We start from the raw sequence: 21,807 nt of genomic DNA on the forward strand, positions 1-21,807 counted from the left end.
CAAATACTTTGTTTGTCATGGCGACTGGATGGACTCAAGATAGAGTTCTTTGCACACAAACAAAGACTGTTTATTTACAATATGGAACACCTCAGTGCTATATATGTACAGTGAGTTGGGAGGGGCTCCAGGGCTCCAGGGAGAAGTGGTAATCCACACAGACAACCCACTTCAGCTCAGTCACCGCCACAGCTCCTCCACGCACACTCACTCCTCTTCAGCCGCACTCGCTCCAAAACTCCACTCATGTCGCCACACACAGGAGAGGTCCCTTATAACAGATTTCGAATTCAAAAATTAGGTTTTTATTAAGAGTTTATTTTGTTTTTTGTGAAATTCCTTTTTTGTCCGGGCTGACTGAACAGACGCACGTGCAGACTCGGGATTGAAGCAGAAAGTGACTTCATTTACACAACGCACCAGCTGAACTATATACAACGTGTGGGGGGGCCGGGATTCCAGGGGGTATAACACACACTCCACACTTCCTCCTCGATGCGCTGCCTTGCTCACTTGCTTCACTTCTGTACTGGTTACACTGCAAAACACATGGGGACGCTCGGTAATCCAGGACACTCAGGAACAGGTTCAGGGAAATCTACATACAGGCAAATGGGAGAATTATCACTAGGAAGTCACTAGAAACAGAAGCGATTTACTAAATCTGGATTACACTAATGTGTAACAAGACACACTGAGCCACCATCTTAAGTAGTGGGTGGTAGACCGCCAGGTAATGAGCCTCAGGTGTGTGATTACTGCCAGGTGCTTGGGCCAAAGGCGGAGAGCATGCAATGACCTCTGCCCGGGCAGTGAGGGGACAGAGAGCAGGAGCAAAATCAAAACAAAAGCTTACTGAATCAGCTGGACCATGACATTATCGATTTGAAGTATTTATTAATAGATTAATAACTTGTTTTGAAAAACAGATTTTAAGACAGTGTTTTTATTTAAAATTAAAGTATTAAATAATCAATGATATTCATCCATCCATTCGCTTCCGCTTATCCTTTTCCAGGTCGCGGGGGGGCTGGAGCCTATCCCAGCTGTCATAGGGCAAGAGGCGGGGTACACCCTGGACAGGTCGCCAGTCTGTCGCAGGGCTAACACAGAGGGACAGACAACCATTCGCACTCATTCACACCTAGTGGCAATTTGGATTATCCAATCAACCTATCCCCACAAGCTGCATGTCTTTGGACGGTGGGAGGAAGCCGGAGTACCCGGAGGGAACCCACGCAAACACGGGGAGAATATGCAAACTCCACACAGAAAGACCCCGGCCTGATGGTGGAATTGAACTCAGGACCTTCTTGCTGTGCGGCAACAGTGCTAACCACCGTGCCACCGTGCTGCATTGATTTTAATGATATTTTATTACAGTTTTACTCGATTGGTTTGGCTCATTTCTTGAAACCGAGATGACATTCTCAAAACCACAAGGTCATTTGGCCAAACAGTCTTACAGTTCTGCCCAACATTATAGCTCACTAGCAAAATCAAATATCTTTCCCCAAACTCTTCGTCCATGCTTCAAAATCAGATTCCTTTCCCATATAAAAGGTCAGTACAGTCAAAATAGCACAGATCCTTCTCAATTGCCTTGGCACATGTGCATTCATTTAGTGCTTTTGTCAAAATAACCTGGATGGTTTAGCACAACACCATGGATCCCCTGCAAAAGCTCATATCTCTCCCAAAAGAGTTTATCCATGTGTCAAAACTAAATATCCTTCTCATATAAATAGTCAATGCCCCCAAAATGCATTATACCTTTGGCATTGTTTAAGCACTGCAAGTCAAAATGCTTAGACGTTTTGTCACTGAGGCACAGGTCTAGCAACAGAATACCACTATGAATAAAACTAAAAGATTTGACAGTAAAATCAGCCTCCAATAAACCACTCATACTCAAGGAAACTGTGAACATTTTTATTCGTACAAAGAAATGTTAACATTAGAGAACATACTGTGAAAAGAAAACATATACAGGATTCTGTAAATGTGAACAGTTATAAACACAAACAAAAAACAAAAAAAACTCTAGCCTACCATACTGTAAATAAACTTTCAGAACTATAGTACAGTAATATTTTCAGTGGTCGCCATTGTCACCCTGTCATTCCTGGCCACCATCCTCATCCTCCTGGCCATCGACGCGCTGCTCTCTGTCAGGCCATAAATTCTCATCCACATCGCAACGGATATTTTCTCTTGCGATGCAGCGAGGGAAGAAACGGCGTGAATGTCTCAACCATCCCCTACATTGATCCCCTGTGATGTCCTCACATGCAGCATCCATTGCATGCAGCAGGGCCCTCTGGTCTTGAGCCTGATGCTCATACACCCTTCACCTCCAAGCTGAAAAAAACTCCTCAATTGGATTTAGGAAAGGAGAGTAAGGTGGAAGAAACTCCATTAGCATCCGGGGATGGGTGGTGAACCAGGTTCTGATGCGTGGGCCGCGGTGGAAGTTCACATTATCCCACACAATGACATAATGTGGTGGCTGAGGTCCTTCTTCACCTCTCTCATTTTCTGGGATCAGATCAGTATAAAGGTGGTCCAAAAAATTGAGGAGCTTTTGTGTATTGTAGGGCCCTAAACTGGGAATGTGTGTGGCCACACCTCTTTCTGATATAGCGGCACACATTGTTATATTTGCTCCTCGCTGGCCTGGGACATCCACAGTGGCTCAGTGGCCAATGATGTTACGGCCACGCCTTCGACCTTTGGCCAGGTTGAAGCCAGCTTCATCAACGAACAATAGGATGTGAGGGGTTTCGTTGCCTTCTAATGCCATTATTCTCTACAATAGAATAGAAATAAATCTAATCAGTCAAGTAGAGACAGATACTGCAGGGAGGATCTAAAGTACTGTAAAAACAGGGAGTGGAAAACTGAAGACAATTTCTAGGCAAAATGCTCTAGTCACACAAAGCTGGATTCTGAAGGTAAAAAGGATAACGCAAAACAAAAAAACAGTGGTAACCATGTCTTACTGTAATAGTGTTACAATGATAGACAACCAGTAGTTGACTTACATGCACATACTGGTACCGCAGCCCTTTCACTCTGTCAGAGTTTCTCTCAAATGGTACCCTGTAAATCTGCTTCATGGTCATCTGATGTTTCTTCAATACCCGGTCTATTGTGGAGATGCTGATAGAGTTTATATTTTGGAACATTACATTGTCTAGCAGGATTGCATTACGAATCTGTCTCAGTGTGATGGCATTATTTGCAATGACCATGTTGCATATTTCTCGTTCTTGTTGTTCATTTAGAAGTTTTCTTCTGCCACCCACTTGAGGCTGTCGTCCAATCCTAGACATACAAGTCAAAGGTCAACACTGTAAATTTGTTACAAAATGAGTTACCAATGTAATTGTACTGCTGTCTTATGGTACTGGAAGTGTGATGCACTGCACAGTGACTGGAATACTATTCACAGTATTTTCTCCATTTTTTTGTCTTTGTCATTTTTATAGTATCATATAACATCACATGAAGATATTACAGTATTCTAGGCCTACACACACCAACACTGAATAGTTCAATAGCATAGTTCTGTACCTGTTTTCCCTGCGAAAGGTTTGGATGATGGAGGAGACTGTAGACCGAGGCACATTAGGCTGCACTCGGCGACCTGCCTCTGCCATTGTGAGGCGATGGTTTATAACGTGGTCAATAAGGGTGGCCCGGATTTCATCTGGGACATCATGGTGCCTCCGTGCTCCTCGGCCTCTTCCCCCTATTCCTCCACGCATTCTCACTCCTCCTCTTCCTCTTCTTCTTCCTCCTCTTCCTCGAGCAGGAAGTTGCTGTTGTACTTGGCGAGGTGCTTCCATGTTCACACTGCAAAGCTCTGTCTATATACTTTTGGCAGCAGTCATATTCATAGACAACACCTGTCAGGTATCTGAACAACCTGTTTGATTGGTCATCGTTAGTTCTAATTTCACCTGATTGATTGTCAAGTACTGTCATAACTTTATCAAATGTTCCAAGATATTCTTTCATGGTATTATATCTTTGACTAATTTTGACAGTTGAACAGACAATTGTGCATATGATGACTTACACAATGAAACCATGCTGATATGTTTTGGAGTGAGTAACCATTTCACTGAAAAATCAACTAATCAGTTTAGATCGGCAAGATCTATTTATTTGGAAAATGTGCTAAATGTGGGCTCATTGTGCTAACTGTAGCTACTTGTACATAATCATTTGAAAAGAAGCACAGAGTCACTTGAGACATGTACTAAAGCATTTGCAATTTGATTAAACCAATGAAAAATGACATTCTGTTGTGAACAATTGCAAGGTGGTTTGGAGATTTGTCCATGTTATTTTGAGAATGTCATCTCGGTTTCAGGAAATGTGCCAAACCAATCGAGAAAAACTGTAAATGAACTGCTGGACTTCCAGACCAGCAGGTTTAGGGAAGTCTTTATGGGGTCACACTCTGACCCACACACACACACACACAAAAACACACACGCACCCACACACACACACACACCCACACACACACACACACACACACACACAGACAATGTATTCTTTGATGAACCTATGCATATTCATGTAACCACAATAACAGGAGTGCTATGGGGAACCTGGCTGAGAGTCTGACGGAGGTCAAGTGGTGGAACGACACTTGGCTCCAGGCAGGTCTCCCTCATACATGAGTAACACGAAGAACTTTGCCTACTTGTGTTTTGCTTTTGCTGTGTAGTAAATTGTCCTGAACATTCCAGCGAATAGGTTTATGCTACAAACCTATCACCTCCCATTTATTATTCTGATGAGATTTATGCCTGTTTGTATGCTGATTCAAATTAAGCATTCTCAACTATTAGCAAAATAACATATACTGTATTTTTTGGACTACAAGGCCAATAATCCAGAGCGGATTATAAGGCGCACCAAACGAAACAAAACTGTGAGATAAGTATGTGCAGTGGCGGTCCAAGCGTGTTTGGTGCTCGAGCGGTGTGATCGGTTCTTGTGGTCTCAGCAAGCCTGACTCCAGATTTGAAACCAAACAACATACAGCTAACACTTATAAGTCTTCCCACTAACTGCTGTTAAAACTGTGACTTAATTTATTCACTATGATATTTGTCAAACAGACACACAGACATAAAACATATTAAGGATTGGCCATTAACATTAAAATGTTGTTTTATGAAACACACACACACATATATGAAGAGAGAGTATGTATTGTATGCAAACGGCTACCAAACAGCCATCATAATTCATCATACAATGAGAACAGGACAAATCACAAATTGACAATGTCTAATTAATATTAAAATCTAAATCTAATTAATCTAATTAAAATCTGTAACATATTTTTGGAGCAACTGTAACGCACATAATTTCCTTAGGGATTAATTACGTATTCTGATTCTGATTGTTTCAGGATGACCTGCCATTATCCAATCACACATCTGCTTACCTGCATCTTTTGCTTGTTTCTCCTCCTCTTCTTTTCTCTTTTTTCTGAACTGAGCACCTGATGACTTTGAACCTTTCTTGTCCATCTTCCATTGGTTTTAATTTTGCACTCCAGTATCAACACCCATCCCCCAACCTGAGGATCACCACAACATAAACTAATAGACCTACACCTTAGTTCACAGATTCACTTTGTTTATTTCTGGGATTTCACACAACCCAGGATTCAAAACATGAATAGATAATGGGCTTGGGTTTACATCATTTATTACAACATTTATTTCTGGGATTTCGCACAGAAATGAATTCGGCTTTGTAGCTTACCAAAGCACCGTGTACCACATTAAATTGGTTCGAGGTCAGTAAGCACAAGCAGAATTCATACATAAAATGAATGAGCAGATTAAAAGATTTAAGTGTGAATTATAGTCCAAATAAAAACGCTAAGTTATGATGCTGTGTTTATGAATCAAAGCATATGTAAATCATTTCTCTTATGTCAGATCACGCCTGGAGATTTGCCAAAGGCTTTCACACCTTCATCTGTCTTACATTCCTCCCCAGCAACAAATTTCCCACGTGTGGGACTAATAAAGGTTATCTTATCTTATCTTATCTTATCTTAGCTAGTCTCACATACTGAGACTAATCTGACCAAGGTTGAAGGAGAATCAGACTCTACTCTGTTTGAATAAACTGTATCACATTACCCATAAAATGATCTCAATCTCTTTCACATAGGCAAAGAAAACAAAAGTATGACCTTAGATTTTGTCTGTTTAGATCATCTGACTCGCGGTTGTGCTCTGTTCTGAAGATAATCTTCAGATTTGACTGGGAAGCTGCTATGAGTCCTAACTTGTTTTTCTGCAGCAACAGAAATAACAACAACAAGAAACAACCACAGCAGCAACTACCAAACCAATTATCAGTCCAATAGATCCACCCTGTCCTCCTGATCGACCTGCAGGTGAGAAACAAGTGTGAGATGACGAGTGAAAAATCCATTTATCTACCAGTGCAGAACATTAAGGGAAAAAAACAACAACAAAAAGCTAAAATACGTTTAAAATGTGAATAAAGTGTTGCAATTTACACAGCTTTACACACGCACTAAAATAACAGTCAGTAAATAAACATTTGTCTACCTCTGACATCCACCAGCTCATACATACAACAAACAAACATTAACAACCATGAAGCAGCTTCACCTCTGATCACACACACACTCAACTCTACTCACTCACCTGGAGGATCAACATGAAGGTGGATGCTGCTGATGGACTTCCATGAGCGTGTTTCTTCCATAAGGATACGACACTTGTATGTTCCGGTGTCAGCAGTGTTCACATTCTTCAGAATCAGAGACACGTCTCCATCCTTCATCTGTCTGTCTTGCAGATCCACCCGGTTCTTAAAAGATGGATGCTGGTTGTCTGGAACAAAGTGACCGTCCTGGTACAAAAAGACATTTTCTGTCTTTAGGTCAGCTCTGCTCCACATTACACCTGTGTTGTTGTTTGGAGCTCGACACGGCAGAGTGATGTTCTGTCCAGACTTAACTGGAATGCTTTTTATTACTGAAAAAGGAAAACAACACAGAGCAGAGAATTAATAAATGGGATGATGAAATTTCAGATCTACCTGGAAAGTTTTTCATTTTTCACCAGAAAGCTGTTGTTGAACCAGAAATTTTGTTTAATAAGCAAACTTTCTGTGAGTCTGCATTTGTGCTTGAGTTGCCTAAGAGAATTTATATCGTCACAGCAAAAAGTAGATACATTCCTTGATATTTGGAAAAACATGAAATATAAAAAATAGACTGCAAATTAATATGTTTGCTGTAAAGTAACATAAAAAAAGTGAAGCTGTGAACATATGCACAGGTTCAATTGTTGTCAAGCACAAAATTGTTAAAAATACTGAAGAGAACCTGTGATTATTTCACAGTTATCTAGTGGTTATAAAACTGTTGAAGTCTACTTTAATGCTCCAAATTTGATGAAAGCAGTGAAAATGACACTAAAAGAAGTGCATGTTTCATCAGCAGAAAAAAGTTGTAAAATAACTAAAAGGTTTTTTTTCCTGTTGTTGTTTGTTTTGTTTTTTGTTTGTTTTTTATACCAAAAACAGCATCACATGGTTATGTTGTAAATAAGTTAATGTTGTTTCTTTGGAAGGCAAACTAACAATAAAATATGTCCAGGGTGTTTTTGACCCAGTCGTCGATCATCCCTAATCCGTTGTTGTGCCACAGATCAACCAGACTGCAAGACATACCCAGAACAGAGTCTCTGTTTCTCAATAAAGGAGTCAAAAATGAAGTGCACTCGTCTCCACCATGTGGTAACATCTCTGGAGTAGGTGTCACTCATAGGGATCATTTCCTGTGGAAGAAAAGTCCTTTGATCATGAATTGCCCGTTTGTGACTGGTCACGCGTTGCCAGAACAACCCCTTTCATACACACACTCAACTCTACTCTCTCACCTGGAGAAACACTCAGATTGATGGTGATGTATTTCCATGAATTCGTTTCTGCTATTTTAACACGGCACTCGTATGTTCCAGTGTCAGCAGTGTTCACATTCTTCAGAATCAGAGACACGTCTCCATCCTTCATCTGTCTGTCTCGCAGATCCACCCGGTTCTTAAAAGATGGATGCTGGTTGGCTGGATCAAAGTGACCATTCCAGTATGAAAGGACATATTTTGGCTCCAAGTCAGCTCTGCTCCACTTTACCACTATGTTGTTGTTGTTTGGAGCTTGACATGTCAGAGTGACGTCCTGTCCAGACTCAGCTGTGATGTTCTTCTGGCCTGAAAGAGGAAACAACACAGAGCAGAGAGGTTAAAGGTCAACGTACAATTATGATCACAATTATTTACTTTAAATATGGTGTTTATTTCCTATGAAATTTGAGATTTTAGTCATTTTGGATGAAATTAACATTAACGTCTTAACACACTCCAGGGGTCTGTACTATGAAGCATCGTGTGAGTTTATTCAGGTAAATTCAGGGTTAACAGGATTTTCTTAACTAGGAAGGTGGTTCGCTACTTATGGCAGTGCATTGCCATGGTAACTTATGCTGCCAACACAACCCCTTTCACACGCACACACTCAACTTGCCATGGTAACTTGTTATGGTAACATAGTTACAGACTGGAGATGATAAGGAATGAAACATGTGACTGAAAATAGCGTCACAAGTCTGTACGTGAACAGTAGGAGGTCCTGGTTTACTGCACGATGGCTGGAAAGTGTAGTTGTAAGACTGTACACCTCTGGAGCAGAAGTCACAAGTCCAAGTCCCACATGGGGCGATATCCAGTAAGGGTCCTGTTTAGACCCCCTATGCTAAATCAATCCCTGAGATGGCGTGGCCAAGTCTGGGACGGAAGAATTTCACTGCATGTTGTTCTCCTTAAGATTGTGTATGTGATGAATTTTATTTGTTGTTAACAGCATCTAATGTATTTGTTTCCCTAACGAGTATCAGTGATAAATAGTAAATAATATAGAATTTTAGATGCACCTTTAATCTGTGATTTTCTATTTTTATCTTCAGTTAGCAGCAAACACATTTACAACAGGTGGATTTATCTATAAGTATTAATATCTGATCCTAAAGAGGACACACTCACTGTAATTGCTGACCTCATATTAATTTCACTGTTATATTTCTAATGTTGTTCATAGATGATCAATCACAATTTTATCAACATCCTGACTGATTATCATGATTGTCAGTGTAAATGAATTCAGACACACACTGGATGTTGACATGGCTTCCTAGTACACAGCTCAGGTCACCAGTGACCCACTGAGGTGGAATTTTAGCCTCATGCTAAACATGCAAAGTGTCAGAAACTACAAGATGTTAGCTCCCACAGAACAACAACATGTGCTGATAATAAGTGAACATAATATGTGAGAGAAAGCAGCCTCTCATTATAAGACACTGTGTGTTAGGTGTGGCTGTGTGCAGGCAGGAATAGGACCCAAGGTGCAGACTCCGGAGACAGAACTTAAACCAAAACAGCTTTAATGCTGAAAGCAAACATAACATAACTGGAAAAACTCCAAAAAAAACAAACTAACACCAGCAGATTGACAAAACACACAGCAAAATAAACGGTAGATCGCGACACGGACACAGAGAAACACAGGGCTTAAATACACAGAGGGAGCAATCAGGGAATGAGTAACAGGAGGGAAACACAGCTGGGACAAATCAGAACTGACGAGACCAAATAAGCGTAACCTGAACACACTGAGATAAGACAGAGACCTTCAAAGTAAAACAGGAAACACATAACACAGACTGAACAAAGACACAGACTCACATGCAGGCACTACAAAGGGAACAGAGACGTGGGAACAGGGCAGACACAAACACTGACTGGACACGGGGATATAGGAACTTAAGATACATATATACGCGAACTAGACAAGGGGATGCAGGTGATAGGGGAGACAGAGCAACTAAAGAAGACAGAGACATAAGCCATAAGACAGAACTCAAAGAAACCAAAAACTAGAAAGTATAAATAATATAATAAACTCAAAAACCCTGGGTCAACGACCCAGGCATCCTAACACTGTGAGTCTCTGCATGCTGCCTTTATGGAGCTACAGCTGTTTGTATACACTGAACAAGAAGCTTTGTAGCTGCATCCTGACTCCTGACACTACAACACATCACACTGACACACACATTACACTTTGTCTCTGTCACAGCTGGATTACAGATGTTAAGTGTCCACCCAGCCTCGTGTCTCCTTCACACACACAGACAAACTGAATCCAGATGAAAATAATCCTCCTGTACTTCTTGTCATCTCAGAGAGCAAATCAATTTAGTTCAATCTCACCTGCAGAGACAAACATGAAGATGCTGAAAAATAGCAAAGTGGAGCAGAGTGATGAAGTTCCAGCAGACATTTCTGTGTTTCTGTATTAAACTCAGAATCTGAGCTCCAGACGAGACTAAATGAGATGAACTTTGAGGTTCAGATGAAGCTGAAAGTCCCTGAGTGAGAGAACAGGTCTGTAAATCCACACTTATGAATCAGAGAGACGGTTGGTGGGCTGGACCGGAGTCCTCCAATAGCTGTGAACCAAAGACGCATAAATTTAAAAAAAACTGGAGCGTCTTTAAATAATGACGCCAAAATATTTGCACCTGTTTTTACTAAAACATTAAAATTAGGACTCAGTTATATTAAAGAGGAATAATCTGGATTTATTGCAGAAAGATATTTAATAACAGTCATTTGGTTTTGGACAATACTGATATTAACGAATATACAATAGATAAAAGCTTTAGCGTTAATAGACCATTCGTTAGACCATTCATTACTTTTAAGAGTCATCAGCGCTTTATATAAAGGCTGTGATGCTCAGTTAAGAGTGCACATGGAGATTGGTCAAAGTTTTCCGTTAAGCACATTTTTTTTCCTCCGTCTCACAAACATTATGGCAGAGAACAAATGCTTTAAAAAATCATTATTTCAGGCTCTCCAAGCCGAAAGTATTATAGTTTTACTGGTGTAGATAAATTATCTTTTTCACAAAAAAGAAGACTAAAATCATTTTTGTTTGACAACATTTAAAAATATTGACAGGTTTAATTGTGTCTGAACTTGCCTTTTTTATTTTTATGGCTTTTTACCTATTTCCTTTTATTTGTTGTACAGGGCTTTTGAACCGCTTGTCTGTGAAAAGCTCTTTATAAATAAACTTTACTCACTAACTGACTTACTTATGGCGCTCAGGTTTCATATCTCATAATGTAAGCAGAGCACTTCTCCTTAGTTTCATGGCTGAAAATGAATCTGAGTGAATCTGTTTATTACCTTTCAAAGACTCTGAGCTGTCACAGATTATCATTATTATTACTTAGAATAGAATAGAACACAATACAATAGAATAGAAGAATAGAATAATCCTTTAATTGTCCCACAAGGGGAAATTTGGTAATGGCTGAATATTGTTTGCATCATGTGGGTGAAGTTTTCTTACATGGCACCACTTGGATGCAGGCAGAAAGGTGAATCCCACCATGGCGAGATAAGGTGAGGCAGAAATAAGCAGAGACAAAGGATAAACAGATGTCTGTAATGTCAGATACACTTTGCTTGATTTTATATGGGAAAATTAACAAAAGAACGTCATAAACAACAAGCTAAAAACAAAAGAAAAAGAAGATGGAGTGAAGTTTTAATTTTTTAAATGTTAAACAATTTCTTCAACAATAAAATGATTACTAAATGAAAAAGACATGATTGGGAACATCTTCCTGAAACACGCTTTTAATGTGATGGGTGGGGCTAAATTATTGCATAAATTCCATAACCAAAAGAAATCTACCTGGAAGGTTGTTCATTTTTCATGAGAAAGCTCTTCTGGCTCAGTTCCAGGGTGAGGGATGTGTTCACACTCGGCCGGTGTTGTCGAACCGTTTAAGCGAGCTTTCTGTGAGTCTGCATTTCTGCTGAAGTTGCCTAAGAGAACTTATATCATAAACCATCAAAGGAAAAATTCGATACATTCCTTGATATTTGGAAATACGTGAAATCTAAACTAAATAGACTGTAAATTGATATGTTTACTGTAAAGTAACATAAACAAACTGAAGATGTGAACATACACACGGGTTCAATTGTTGTTGTTCAATTACAGTCCATCTGTCCGCCGATGTCGAGCAGTCAGTATAGAGCGTCCCCGCCTAAAGCTCGGATTCCTTTACTTATATAGTTTTTTAAAAAGTCTTATTGGCATCAAAACTGCATTTTTAAAGAGTGATCTGCCCAACGGCATAGAAATGACATAAATGTAACCATAAAGACATTTTTAAGTGGCCAAAAAGGACTGAGTTAATGCAGGTACAACCAAAGTCATAAATATACTTAGAACACTGGTAATATTTGTCTTTTATAAAAATATTAGTTCTACAGTACTATACTACAGTCTATAAGTACTTATACCACATAGGTAAACACATTACACATAAAAAAATATGTGGAAACATTGTTTTGGTGGAGGATGAGTTAACTTCTCTGCTGCCACCTGTTGGATCTTTACTCACACTGCCTCTCATACAGGTAACATTCTTAAATACATACACATTTTTTATAATAGAGAAGAAGAAAATAAAATTAGATCTGTTAAAACTTTTTAACTTGAAACACATCTATCAGTTTATTTCTGATCCAGAATCTTACACAATGACTGTGATTCATGACATAAATACTTCAGGCAGACCATGGTACATGAAGTATATACATGTGTAGATAAAGACAAAGTGCTCTGTTGACCTTTTAGACACAGTTGATGCAACTCTTATCTGATCTGGGATCATTACACAAACAATCTATAATGAACAGGTGTGCAGTGTGAGGTAAACACCTGCAGCTATAAAACAGGTGTAAACAACACTAAGTCTTTAGAATCCAACACTTTTCTCTTGGAATCTGTTGGAATCTCCATGTAACTAAACACTGGATGATCAGGTCAGCAGTTTCACTCCTTTAGCAGGAAAGATGGTGGAGTTTGAGGAGTGCAGATGTGAAGCAGAAATAAACAGGTTTGAACTCTGACTTAGAGAGACATGATCACCCTCAGCCTCTGATCAGGGTCGTCCTGCTGTCACATCTTAACTGCCCAATGACAGACTCATTGAGCTGTTTATGCACATTTTCTGTTGGCGTGCATTTCTGTTGATGTTGTCCAAGAGAATTACCCAAAATTCATAGCACTTCTAGGAAAATCAGTAAACAAAGGGCCAAAAAGTCAGAGGAATGCAGCACATGTTTTAATCTCTATTTAATCTATCTAGTTTATTCAGGAATTTTAGAAAGACTTATGTTTACATTTTGACAAGAAACATTAAATTGATCATTTTAGTGTTCTTTTAGTGCCCTACGAAATTAATTTTTCCATAAACTTCAATAATTCAGTTTTCCTAACCTTTTCTTGAGCTCAGTGACATTTTAATCGAGGTCAAAGGTGGCTTGTAGAATTCATAAGGACTCAGGAAAAGAGAAGAGCGGTGCTCTCAGAATACCACCACCGTAACAGTGTGACACCATGTTGGAACTAGAGTGCAGAAGACAAACTACAAAACACACGTTTTTATTCACCACTGTGTGTACTCACCCTGCTGCTTTTTTGCAGGTAAAAAGTCAGATTTCTTTAAGAGGGACCAGCTTTAAGACTAAATGAAGTAAACAAGAAAACACTTTCCTCACCTTCATGGCTAGGAAAACATGAAGATGTCTGTAAGTTTTGTCTCTGAGGTGGAAAACGGATAATTGTTTATGCATTATGAAATGAAAGGAAGAAAAAAAAGTTACATGTAACTGTAAAGACAAATATGTCCTCCTTGCCTGCCATGGCATCAACTTTAATAACAAACAGCAAAACATTAAAAGATTTAAATGTCAGGAAAATGAGAACTCAGTGGCAAGGTCAGTTTATACTTCAGTAAGAAAAGATTTTCATTTGAAAGTTTTCTCTTGATTCGCAGAATACATGTCTATGCTCTGATGCTGGTTTGCTGTTTTACACAAAGTGTGCCAGCCATGGTTTTCTCACAAGAGGTCAAAACACTTCAAGTTAAAAGCAAGAAGTTCATTTTATACAAATAAAAGAAGTACACTGATTTAACCTCTTTATGGTTGTCCATCCATCCATCCATTCCCTTCTGCTTATCCTTTTCAGGGTCACGGGGGGCGCTGGAGCCTATCCCAGCTGTCATAGGGCGAGAGGCAGGGTACACCCTGGACAGTTCGCCAGTCTGTCGCAGGGCCAACACACAAGGACAGACAACCATTCACACTCATTCACACCTAGTGACAATTTGGATTATCCAATTAACCTATCCCCACAAGCTGCATGTCTTTGGATGGTGGGAGGAAGCCGGAGTACCCGGAGAGAACCCACACAAACACGGGGAGAACATGCAAACTCCACACAGAAAGACCCCGGCCTGATGGTGGAATTGAACTCAGGACCTTCTTGCTGTGCGGCAACAGTGCTAACCACCGTGCCACCGTGCTGCCCTTTATGGTTGTCGTTTTTACAAAAAGAAAAAAGAAATGAAATCAAAATTTTCCACTGACACCACTTTCAATTAATTCAATTTCACCCTCAATTCACATGTAAATCCTACAATATAAAATACGTGAATACAATGTTCTGTCAAGAATACGTTATTGGCTCGATCATGGAAACATTCTTATGGTAAATGTCACACTTAGGATTTCCAAGGAAGTCTCTGGCTTATGTAGAAAGCTCAAGTCAGGATCTGAAATGTAATTATATGTAAGGCTATCTGTGGGTATGTCTCTATTGTATTCGAACAGCCCGGAGCACATTACACCCACTCAAGACGACTGTGACATTTCGACTGGATGTGCAACAGCGTGAGTCAGGAATGCTTTAAAGAGTCCTGTCAGATCAAATCAACTAATAACTCCCGAATGCTAAATTCCTTACAAGTTACCTGGAAAGTTGTCAGGTTTTCATAAGAAAGCTCATCTGGCTCAGTTCCAAGGTGGGAGAAGTCTTCACACTCAGCCTGTGAGGCTTAAGGGCTGTGCTGCTTTCACACAGAAACTGATGATATACATTTAACTGCACTTTCTGTAAGTTTGTTTTTTTATGAAGCAGAATTAACCCAATTTATATCATAAACCAGGAGCAGACATGCAATGGTTCAGAGGATGAAGAAACTCTCTGTTCTGCTGTGGAGGACATCAGCCTGAGTCCACAGCCTTCAGCTTCTGCCTGCGTGCGGGTCAGAGTGTGGATGGAGTCAAACAGACCAACTAACAATATTTTATGTCAAAAGTATAAAAAAAAATGAGATCAGCGTTATTACTTCTTCAGCCTGTTTTTGTTTTCGTGCTTAAGGACATGGACGTTTTATGTTGGGAAAACTTGAACTTGAATGAATTTAGTCTGCAGTGTGCCGATCTCTCTCCCTCTGACCAATGAGTCATAGGAGCCTTGATAGTAAAAGATTAATTCAGGTGGGAATCCTCGCGGTTCACCTGCCTGCACAAGCAGCAGGTGGGCTATCTGTCGGCACTCCATGATCACGTGATCGCTGTGCTGTGAACCACACTTCACAAAACCAACAAGACTGAGGCATTTAGAAGAAACTAAGAGCCAGATCAGCAGAACTACAGCACACGGAAATGTCTGCTGTAACTGTCACCCTGCTGCACTTTGATGCTTGTCTGTGTCTCTGTTTGTTTCGGCAGGTGAGGCTTAACTTGGATTTAAACAGTTTGTCTTTGTGATAAAGGCGAATAAAATTCAGCTGGTTTATATGTTTAAAGCCAAACAACTCTTTTCATATTGGTCCAGTGTGCGTGTAAAGGAGACATCAGGCTGCATGAGTCAGTGTGGACTTTAATCCAGCTGTGACAGAGACAAAGAAGTGTAATGTGTGTGTGTGTTAGGATTTTTTATTTTGAGTCAATACAATCACAACGGGCATAACCGGGGGGGACGAAGCAGAAAAAGAAGAAAGAAAGAGACGTTGGGGAGAAAGTTGAAAAATGGAAGGACAGAAGAAAAGAAGGGGGGGAAAGACACAGCAGTGAAACAACAACAACAATGGCGTTGTACTCCGAGGAGGGAGAGTCTGTGTCACGTTATGGTCATGTTCTTTCGTCATGTTTGCTGTATGCAGCTGGTAGAAAGGACCCCAAATGCAGACTCGTGGAGGCAAAAATGAACAGAAAAAACTCAGCTTTATTGCTGGTACTCTAAAAAGTAATTCAGAGGCTTAGTAGATATCACTATAAATATAAGTTAGATAAGCATGATAAAAACTATGAATATCATTTTAGTAATTATTGAATTTGATAAGTTGAAATAAATATCTAAAATATTAACGTATGTTTTTGTGTTATATTAAGGTATTTATTTACATTTATCTCAGACAAAAAATTCAGTATATGTGGTTCACAGAATACCTTCTTTAAATATACTTAATATTTTTATTTAAAATTGAATTAAAATATTTGAGAAATAGGTATCTATACTGACCAGTATCTTGTACTAAAATCATTAATTATTCAAACAATATTATTTATTGTCAGCAGCTACAACTGAAAAGTGTAAGTAAAACACGGTAACGTAGAGTAATTGAGTACTGTAATGTTTGCATGCCTCAAACATCAATGATGACCTTCCGTATTTCTCAGTTCCATTCTTTAATTCTCAGGCTTGCAGCGGCAACACAGTCTGCAGCACTAACTTGTTCATCTACCGTTTTCTGTTGTCTCCTTTTTTCACCAAATAAAATTACTGAACGTTCTTATTACTTGAGTTTCTCCACACCTAAACATCACTTAAACAGCACTGCATTTGCGCAGATCTCTGACTAAACACTATCAACATTCAACACTATAATACTGGTTACAGTGTTAGATTCAGGAACAACAAACATGTTACACGCAGCATAACCTTTAACTGGTCACTCAGATATTCAAGTCTTAGATCTGATGTAATCAGACAGATGCATAGGTACGCGTCTGTTTGATCTGACGGGGTATCTGGGCTTGTCTGTTAAGGCGGGGTCGACATGCCGTCCAGGTGGGGCAGCTTCAAGACCATGTCTGATTTTCTTGAAGAATGAGGCATTCCTGACAATCGAGTGTCCATCCCTTGTAGCTGTAATTTCAGAACCCTTAACCTTAGTCACTTTGTAGGGTTTTGCATTGTATGGTGTGGATAATTTGTTGTGCTTGGGTTGGCGATGCAGCACTGTGTCACCCAGACTTAGTGAGTGTGGTCTGGTGTGACAAGTTGCATCTGCGATCACCTTCATCTTGATCTTTGCACTATCATCCCTTGCTCTCACTTCAGCATCTGAACACTTCCGTGGAGTGGTGTTAACGAAAGGGAGCTTGGTGTATAGCTGGTGTTGAAACAGTATTTCAGCTGGTGAGCTCGCTGTTGTGCTATGAGGTGTAGATCTGTACTCACGAAGAAAGATGTTTAGTTGCTGTTTCCATGGTGTGCCTTGCGTCTAGGCATCTCTCAGTGCTTTGCCTAGGGTTCTCATAAATCTCTCAGCAATGGCATTGAGGCCAACAAGGTGTGATTTTGCAATGATGAAATCCTAGGTAGTCTGCAAACTGTGAGAAAGCCTCACTGTTAAAAGGAGGACCATTGTCAGTTTTTACTGTCCTTGGGATTCCAAACATGGAGAACACTTTGTCAATGACTGGGTGTGATGGCATGCCACACATGGTAAGCTCCACACCTCACCACCCGTTGATTCACTTTAGTTTAATTTACAGTCACTACTTTAAAATATTCTATTTATTGTTCAATATCGTTTCTTTATTAAATGTATTCATTTTTCCATCACACCTTCCAATGTTTATATGGCGTGCACACATACACTCAACAAAAATATAAACGCAACACCTTTGTTACTGCTCCCATTCCCCATGGGATGGACGTAGAGACCTAAAATTCATTCCAGATACACAATATAACCATCCCTCCCAAACAGTGGTCACAAATCAGTCCAAATGTGTGGTAGTGGGCACATCTGCTATATTGAGATAATCCATCCCACCTCACAGGTGTGCCACATCAGGATGCTGATCTGACATCATGAGTAGTGCACAGGTGTACCTCAGACTGCCCACAACAAAAGGCCACCCTGGAATGTGCAGATTTTTGCGCTATTGGGGGTCTGGGGACCCAGAACCGGTCAGTATCTGGTGTGACCACCATTTGCCTCATGCAGTGCAACACATCGTCGCATGGAGTCTATCAGATTGTCAATTGTGGCCTGTGGAATGTTGGTCCACTCCACTTCAATGGCTGTGCGAGGTTGTTGGATATTCGTGGGAACTGGTACACGCTGTCGTATACGCCGGTCAAGCACATCCCGAACATGCTCAATGGGTGACATGTCCGGTGAGTATGCTGGCCATGCAAGAACTGGGACATTCTCAGCTGCCATCTGCCCTGCACGGGCGACAGATCTGGTTGACATTCCTGCTGTCAGCATGCCAATTGCATGCTCCCTCATTGCTTGTGGCATCTGTGGCATTTTGCTGTGAGACAAAACTGCACATTCCAGGGTGGCCTTTTGTTGTGCAAATGAAGCATTTGCTAGAGCAAATGAAGCTTCATGAAGCTTCATTTGCTCTAGCAGGACACCTACTGGACGTAAAAATAATAGCTGGCATGAATTTGAAGAGTGTGGCATTTTGCACACAGCCTGTAAATGTCAACAACAAAAGGAGTGTGTAAAATATCTATATTGTAGTGATGGCAGTATACTGTGTATATTTATGCTGGCAGTATGGAAAGACAATAAAAACAAAGCACAAATATAAATATCACACACGTAAATTATAACAGCTGTATAATATTGTTATATCATTTAGTAACATTACAGCATGCTATATTATCATTGCATTTGATGGCTCACCTGGTCTTGCTCCACAATCGGTGTTCCCCTTATTCTCATGCAAAGCTCTGTAGTGCCTAAGCATGGATGAGGTGTTGTTGTTATATCCCAGCTCCCTGGCACATAGCAAACACCTCACCTTGTACAAAAGTACAGACAGCCTAACATAGGTTTTATTGCACCATCAGTATTATGAAAATACATCTTCTGTGGAAATTCACATACCTTGTTGGGAGATATAAGCTCAAAATGTTCCCACACAGGGGAGGACATCCTCCTCTTCTTAGCTGGCTCCATTCTCTCCTGACTTTCTCTCTTCACTCTCATAAACCTCCAAACTGTCTCCAAACTCTCACTAACCACAACTCTCCATCAAACACCCACATTTTGAATGAAGTCTGAGGGGTTTATATCGCTGTCATAGCTCGCGGAAAAAATTCGAACCGCTTCATGAACCAGTCACGTGGTACAGCCGGGCAGCGAGGCTTCGGACGTCATCATTTTCAGCTCCTCCGCCCCCTCCATTACTCGACACACGCTCCGAAGCCTCGATACAGAACGTCCCATCACTACATAAAAGTCTGCACTGACACTGTGCCAGGGCGTTTCGGGTAATGGTGACATCTGCAGAGGGTCAGTGTGTGTGACAGGTGTGCTAGCTTGGCATGGCAGACAGTTTTGAACTGCAGATTCTGCTTTCTGATCGATCTCTGGAAACCATACTTTGGTACGTAGCAGCGCTTTGGTCTTGACGATACCCTGGTGCCCTTCGTGTGCCAGTTGTATTGCTCTTTCTTGTAGGACAGTTGGAATGACTATCCTCGTGCCTCTGAGTATGAAGTCAGATGAGTCGGCTACTGTTAGTTCACTTTGAACATGTTTGAATGATTTCAAAATGTCAGCATGCTGGGATTTATCTGTTAGATGCCACGTGTTGTTCCTGATGTGACCGATGACTTTCTGCAGAACCTGGTCTTTCAGAGTCTCTGTTTTTATCTCGCGAAGTGTCATGGCTTTTGGGGTGGAGTGATAAGAGAAGAAATTGACATACTCTTCTGCAACCTTACATGGACGAGCACTTTCATTCTCCTGTGTTGGCACTGGATGACGTGACATAAAGTCAGCTGGATTATCAGCACCTTTTCTGTATTCCACTCTGAAATTATATGGCTGAAGTCTCAGTCCCCATCTTTCTATTCTGGCAGGTGGTTTTGGTCTTGGGTTATTCCAGATGATTTTGAGTGCCTTGTGATCGGTCACCAGTGTGAATGGATGTCCATAAACATACAAATAGAAATGTTCACAACTCCACACAATGGCGAGTGCTTCTTTCTCAGTCTGCGAGTATCTCGTTTCCACATCACTCAGTGCTCTGCTTGCATATGCAATAATGTGCTTCATCCCCTTTTCATCTTTTTGACAGAGAATGGCGCCCAGTCCTACTGAACTAGCATCAACTATCAGTTCAGTCTGTCTGCTGGGATAGAAGTACATCGTCGTGTCGCTTGTGAGACTGACCTTGAGTGCCTGCAACGCAGTTTCTTGGTCTTGACCCCATGTCCAAGGGGTGTCCTTGTGTGTGAGCCTGCACAGTGGCTCAGAGATCGATGAGAAGTCTCTGATGAACCTTGAGCAGTAATTGGCCATGCCAAGGAGACTTCTGATGTCAGCAGGTGTTTTGGGGTTGGGAGCGTGTTGAACTGCTGCAACCTTTTTAGGATCTGCTGAAACACCACCTGCAGAGAAGATGAAACCAAAAAACTCAAATTTCGTTTTATTAAATTCACACTTCTCTCGATTCAGAGTAAGACCTGACTCTGATAGTTGCTTAAAGAGAGCTGTAAGATTGCTGTCATGATCAGCCTGGTACCTGCCAAAGACTATAATGTCATCACTGAGATTTTTGACTCCGTTCAGTCCTTGCAGCGTGTGATAAATAGCATTTTGGAACACTTCAGCTGCAGAAGAGACTCCAAAGCTCAGTCTTTTATAGCGCCGAAGTCCCAGATGAGTAGTGAACGTCGTAATGTAGCGGCTGTCAGGGTGTAATTCAAGTTGGTGGTATCCTGCCCTGAGATCAAGTTTTGAGAACACCGTAGATCCATTCAGCTCATGGATTACATCATCAATCGTGGGCGTGACGTGTCGTTCTTGTTCGATTGCAGTGTTTGCTTGTCTCATGTCCACACATATCCGTACGTCATCCGGATTCTTTGGTTTTGGCAGTGGGTGAAACCCACGGTGTTGGTCCCGTAACCTTTTCAATAATGTAATCAGCTTCTAATTTCTGAAGTTCGTCCTCCACTTTTTGACGTAAATGAAAAGGAACACGTCTGTGTCATTGACAGGTTGATTTTACATCTGTGTTTATGTGCAGTTTCACTTGTAAATCTTTGAGTTTTCTAATTCCCTGGAAAAGTTCTGGGTGTTGTTCTACTAGCTTGTCTGCAACAGAACGTTGAGACTGAGAAGAGACCGCAGTGACAATATGGAGGAGTCCCAAGGCTTTTGAGGTTTCAAAACTCAAAATATTGAAACCTCCTCCTTTAATGACAAAGAAGGAACACCTAACTGGTTTGTCTTGTTTTTCCAAAATCCAAAGCAGATTTTGTCTTTGGCTGGGCAGCCTTGCTCATGAAGATATCTGCCTCCACAGTTTCGACAGCGGTTATTCGGCTGCCATGAGGGTGTCCATTTGTTTATAGCCATGGTGTCACGTCCTGTTTTGTGCTGTACTTTATTAACTGCAGCTGTCTTGTCAGCTTCCATAGCTTGCAATTCAGACAACTCACATGCACGCCCATGATTTAATAGATCATCCAACGTTAAATCAGGTTCTCTGAGTGCTTTTCTACGCAGCTGTGATGATGTACAGCTTT

At 40.7% G+C, this 21,807-nt stretch overlaps 1 protein-coding gene across 1 annotated transcript; it reads right to left on the reverse strand.

The window, feature by feature from the left end:
- Positions 1-6,711: 6,711 nt before the first annotated feature.
- LOC147334017 (CXADR-like membrane protein) lies at positions 6,712-10,419 on the reverse strand. Its single transcript, XM_086285864.1, has 3 exons — positions 10,350-10,419; positions 7,962-8,291; positions 6,712-7,052 (listed from the first exon to the last, which is right to left on the reverse strand). The coding sequence occupies exons 1-3, from the start codon at positions 10,417-10,419 to the stop codon at positions 6,712-6,714; spliced, it is 741 nt and encodes a 246-aa protein (XP_086141990.1).
- Positions 10,420-21,807: the final 11,388 nt, after the last annotated feature.

This window comes from Aulonocara sp. 'chitande type north' Nkhata Bay, linkage group LG3, assembly GCF_057382095.1.
Source record: "Aulonocara sp. 'chitande type north' Nkhata Bay isolate Kocher_YH1m ecotype deep benthic linkage group LG3, A_spYH_male_GT1.1, whole genome shotgun sequence".
In the NCBI taxonomy this organism is placed as follows: domain Eukaryota; kingdom Metazoa; phylum Chordata; class Actinopteri; order Cichliformes; family Cichlidae; genus Aulonocara; species Aulonocara sp. 'chitande type north' Nkhata Bay.

Coding starts and splice junctions, on each gene's coding strand:
- LOC147334017 (XM_086285864.1), bottom strand. CDS start 10,419: ATGTCTGCTGGAACTTCATCACTCTGCTCCACTTTGCTATTTTTCAGC. Junction 8,292..10,349: donor CTTCATGTTTGTCTCTGCAG/GTGAGATTGAAC, acceptor TTCCTCTTTCAG/GCCAGAAGAACATCACAGCT. Junction 7,053..7,961: donor CAATCTGAGTGTTTCTCCAG/GTGAGAGAGTAG, acceptor TTCCTTTTTCAG/TAATAAAAAGCATTCCAGTT.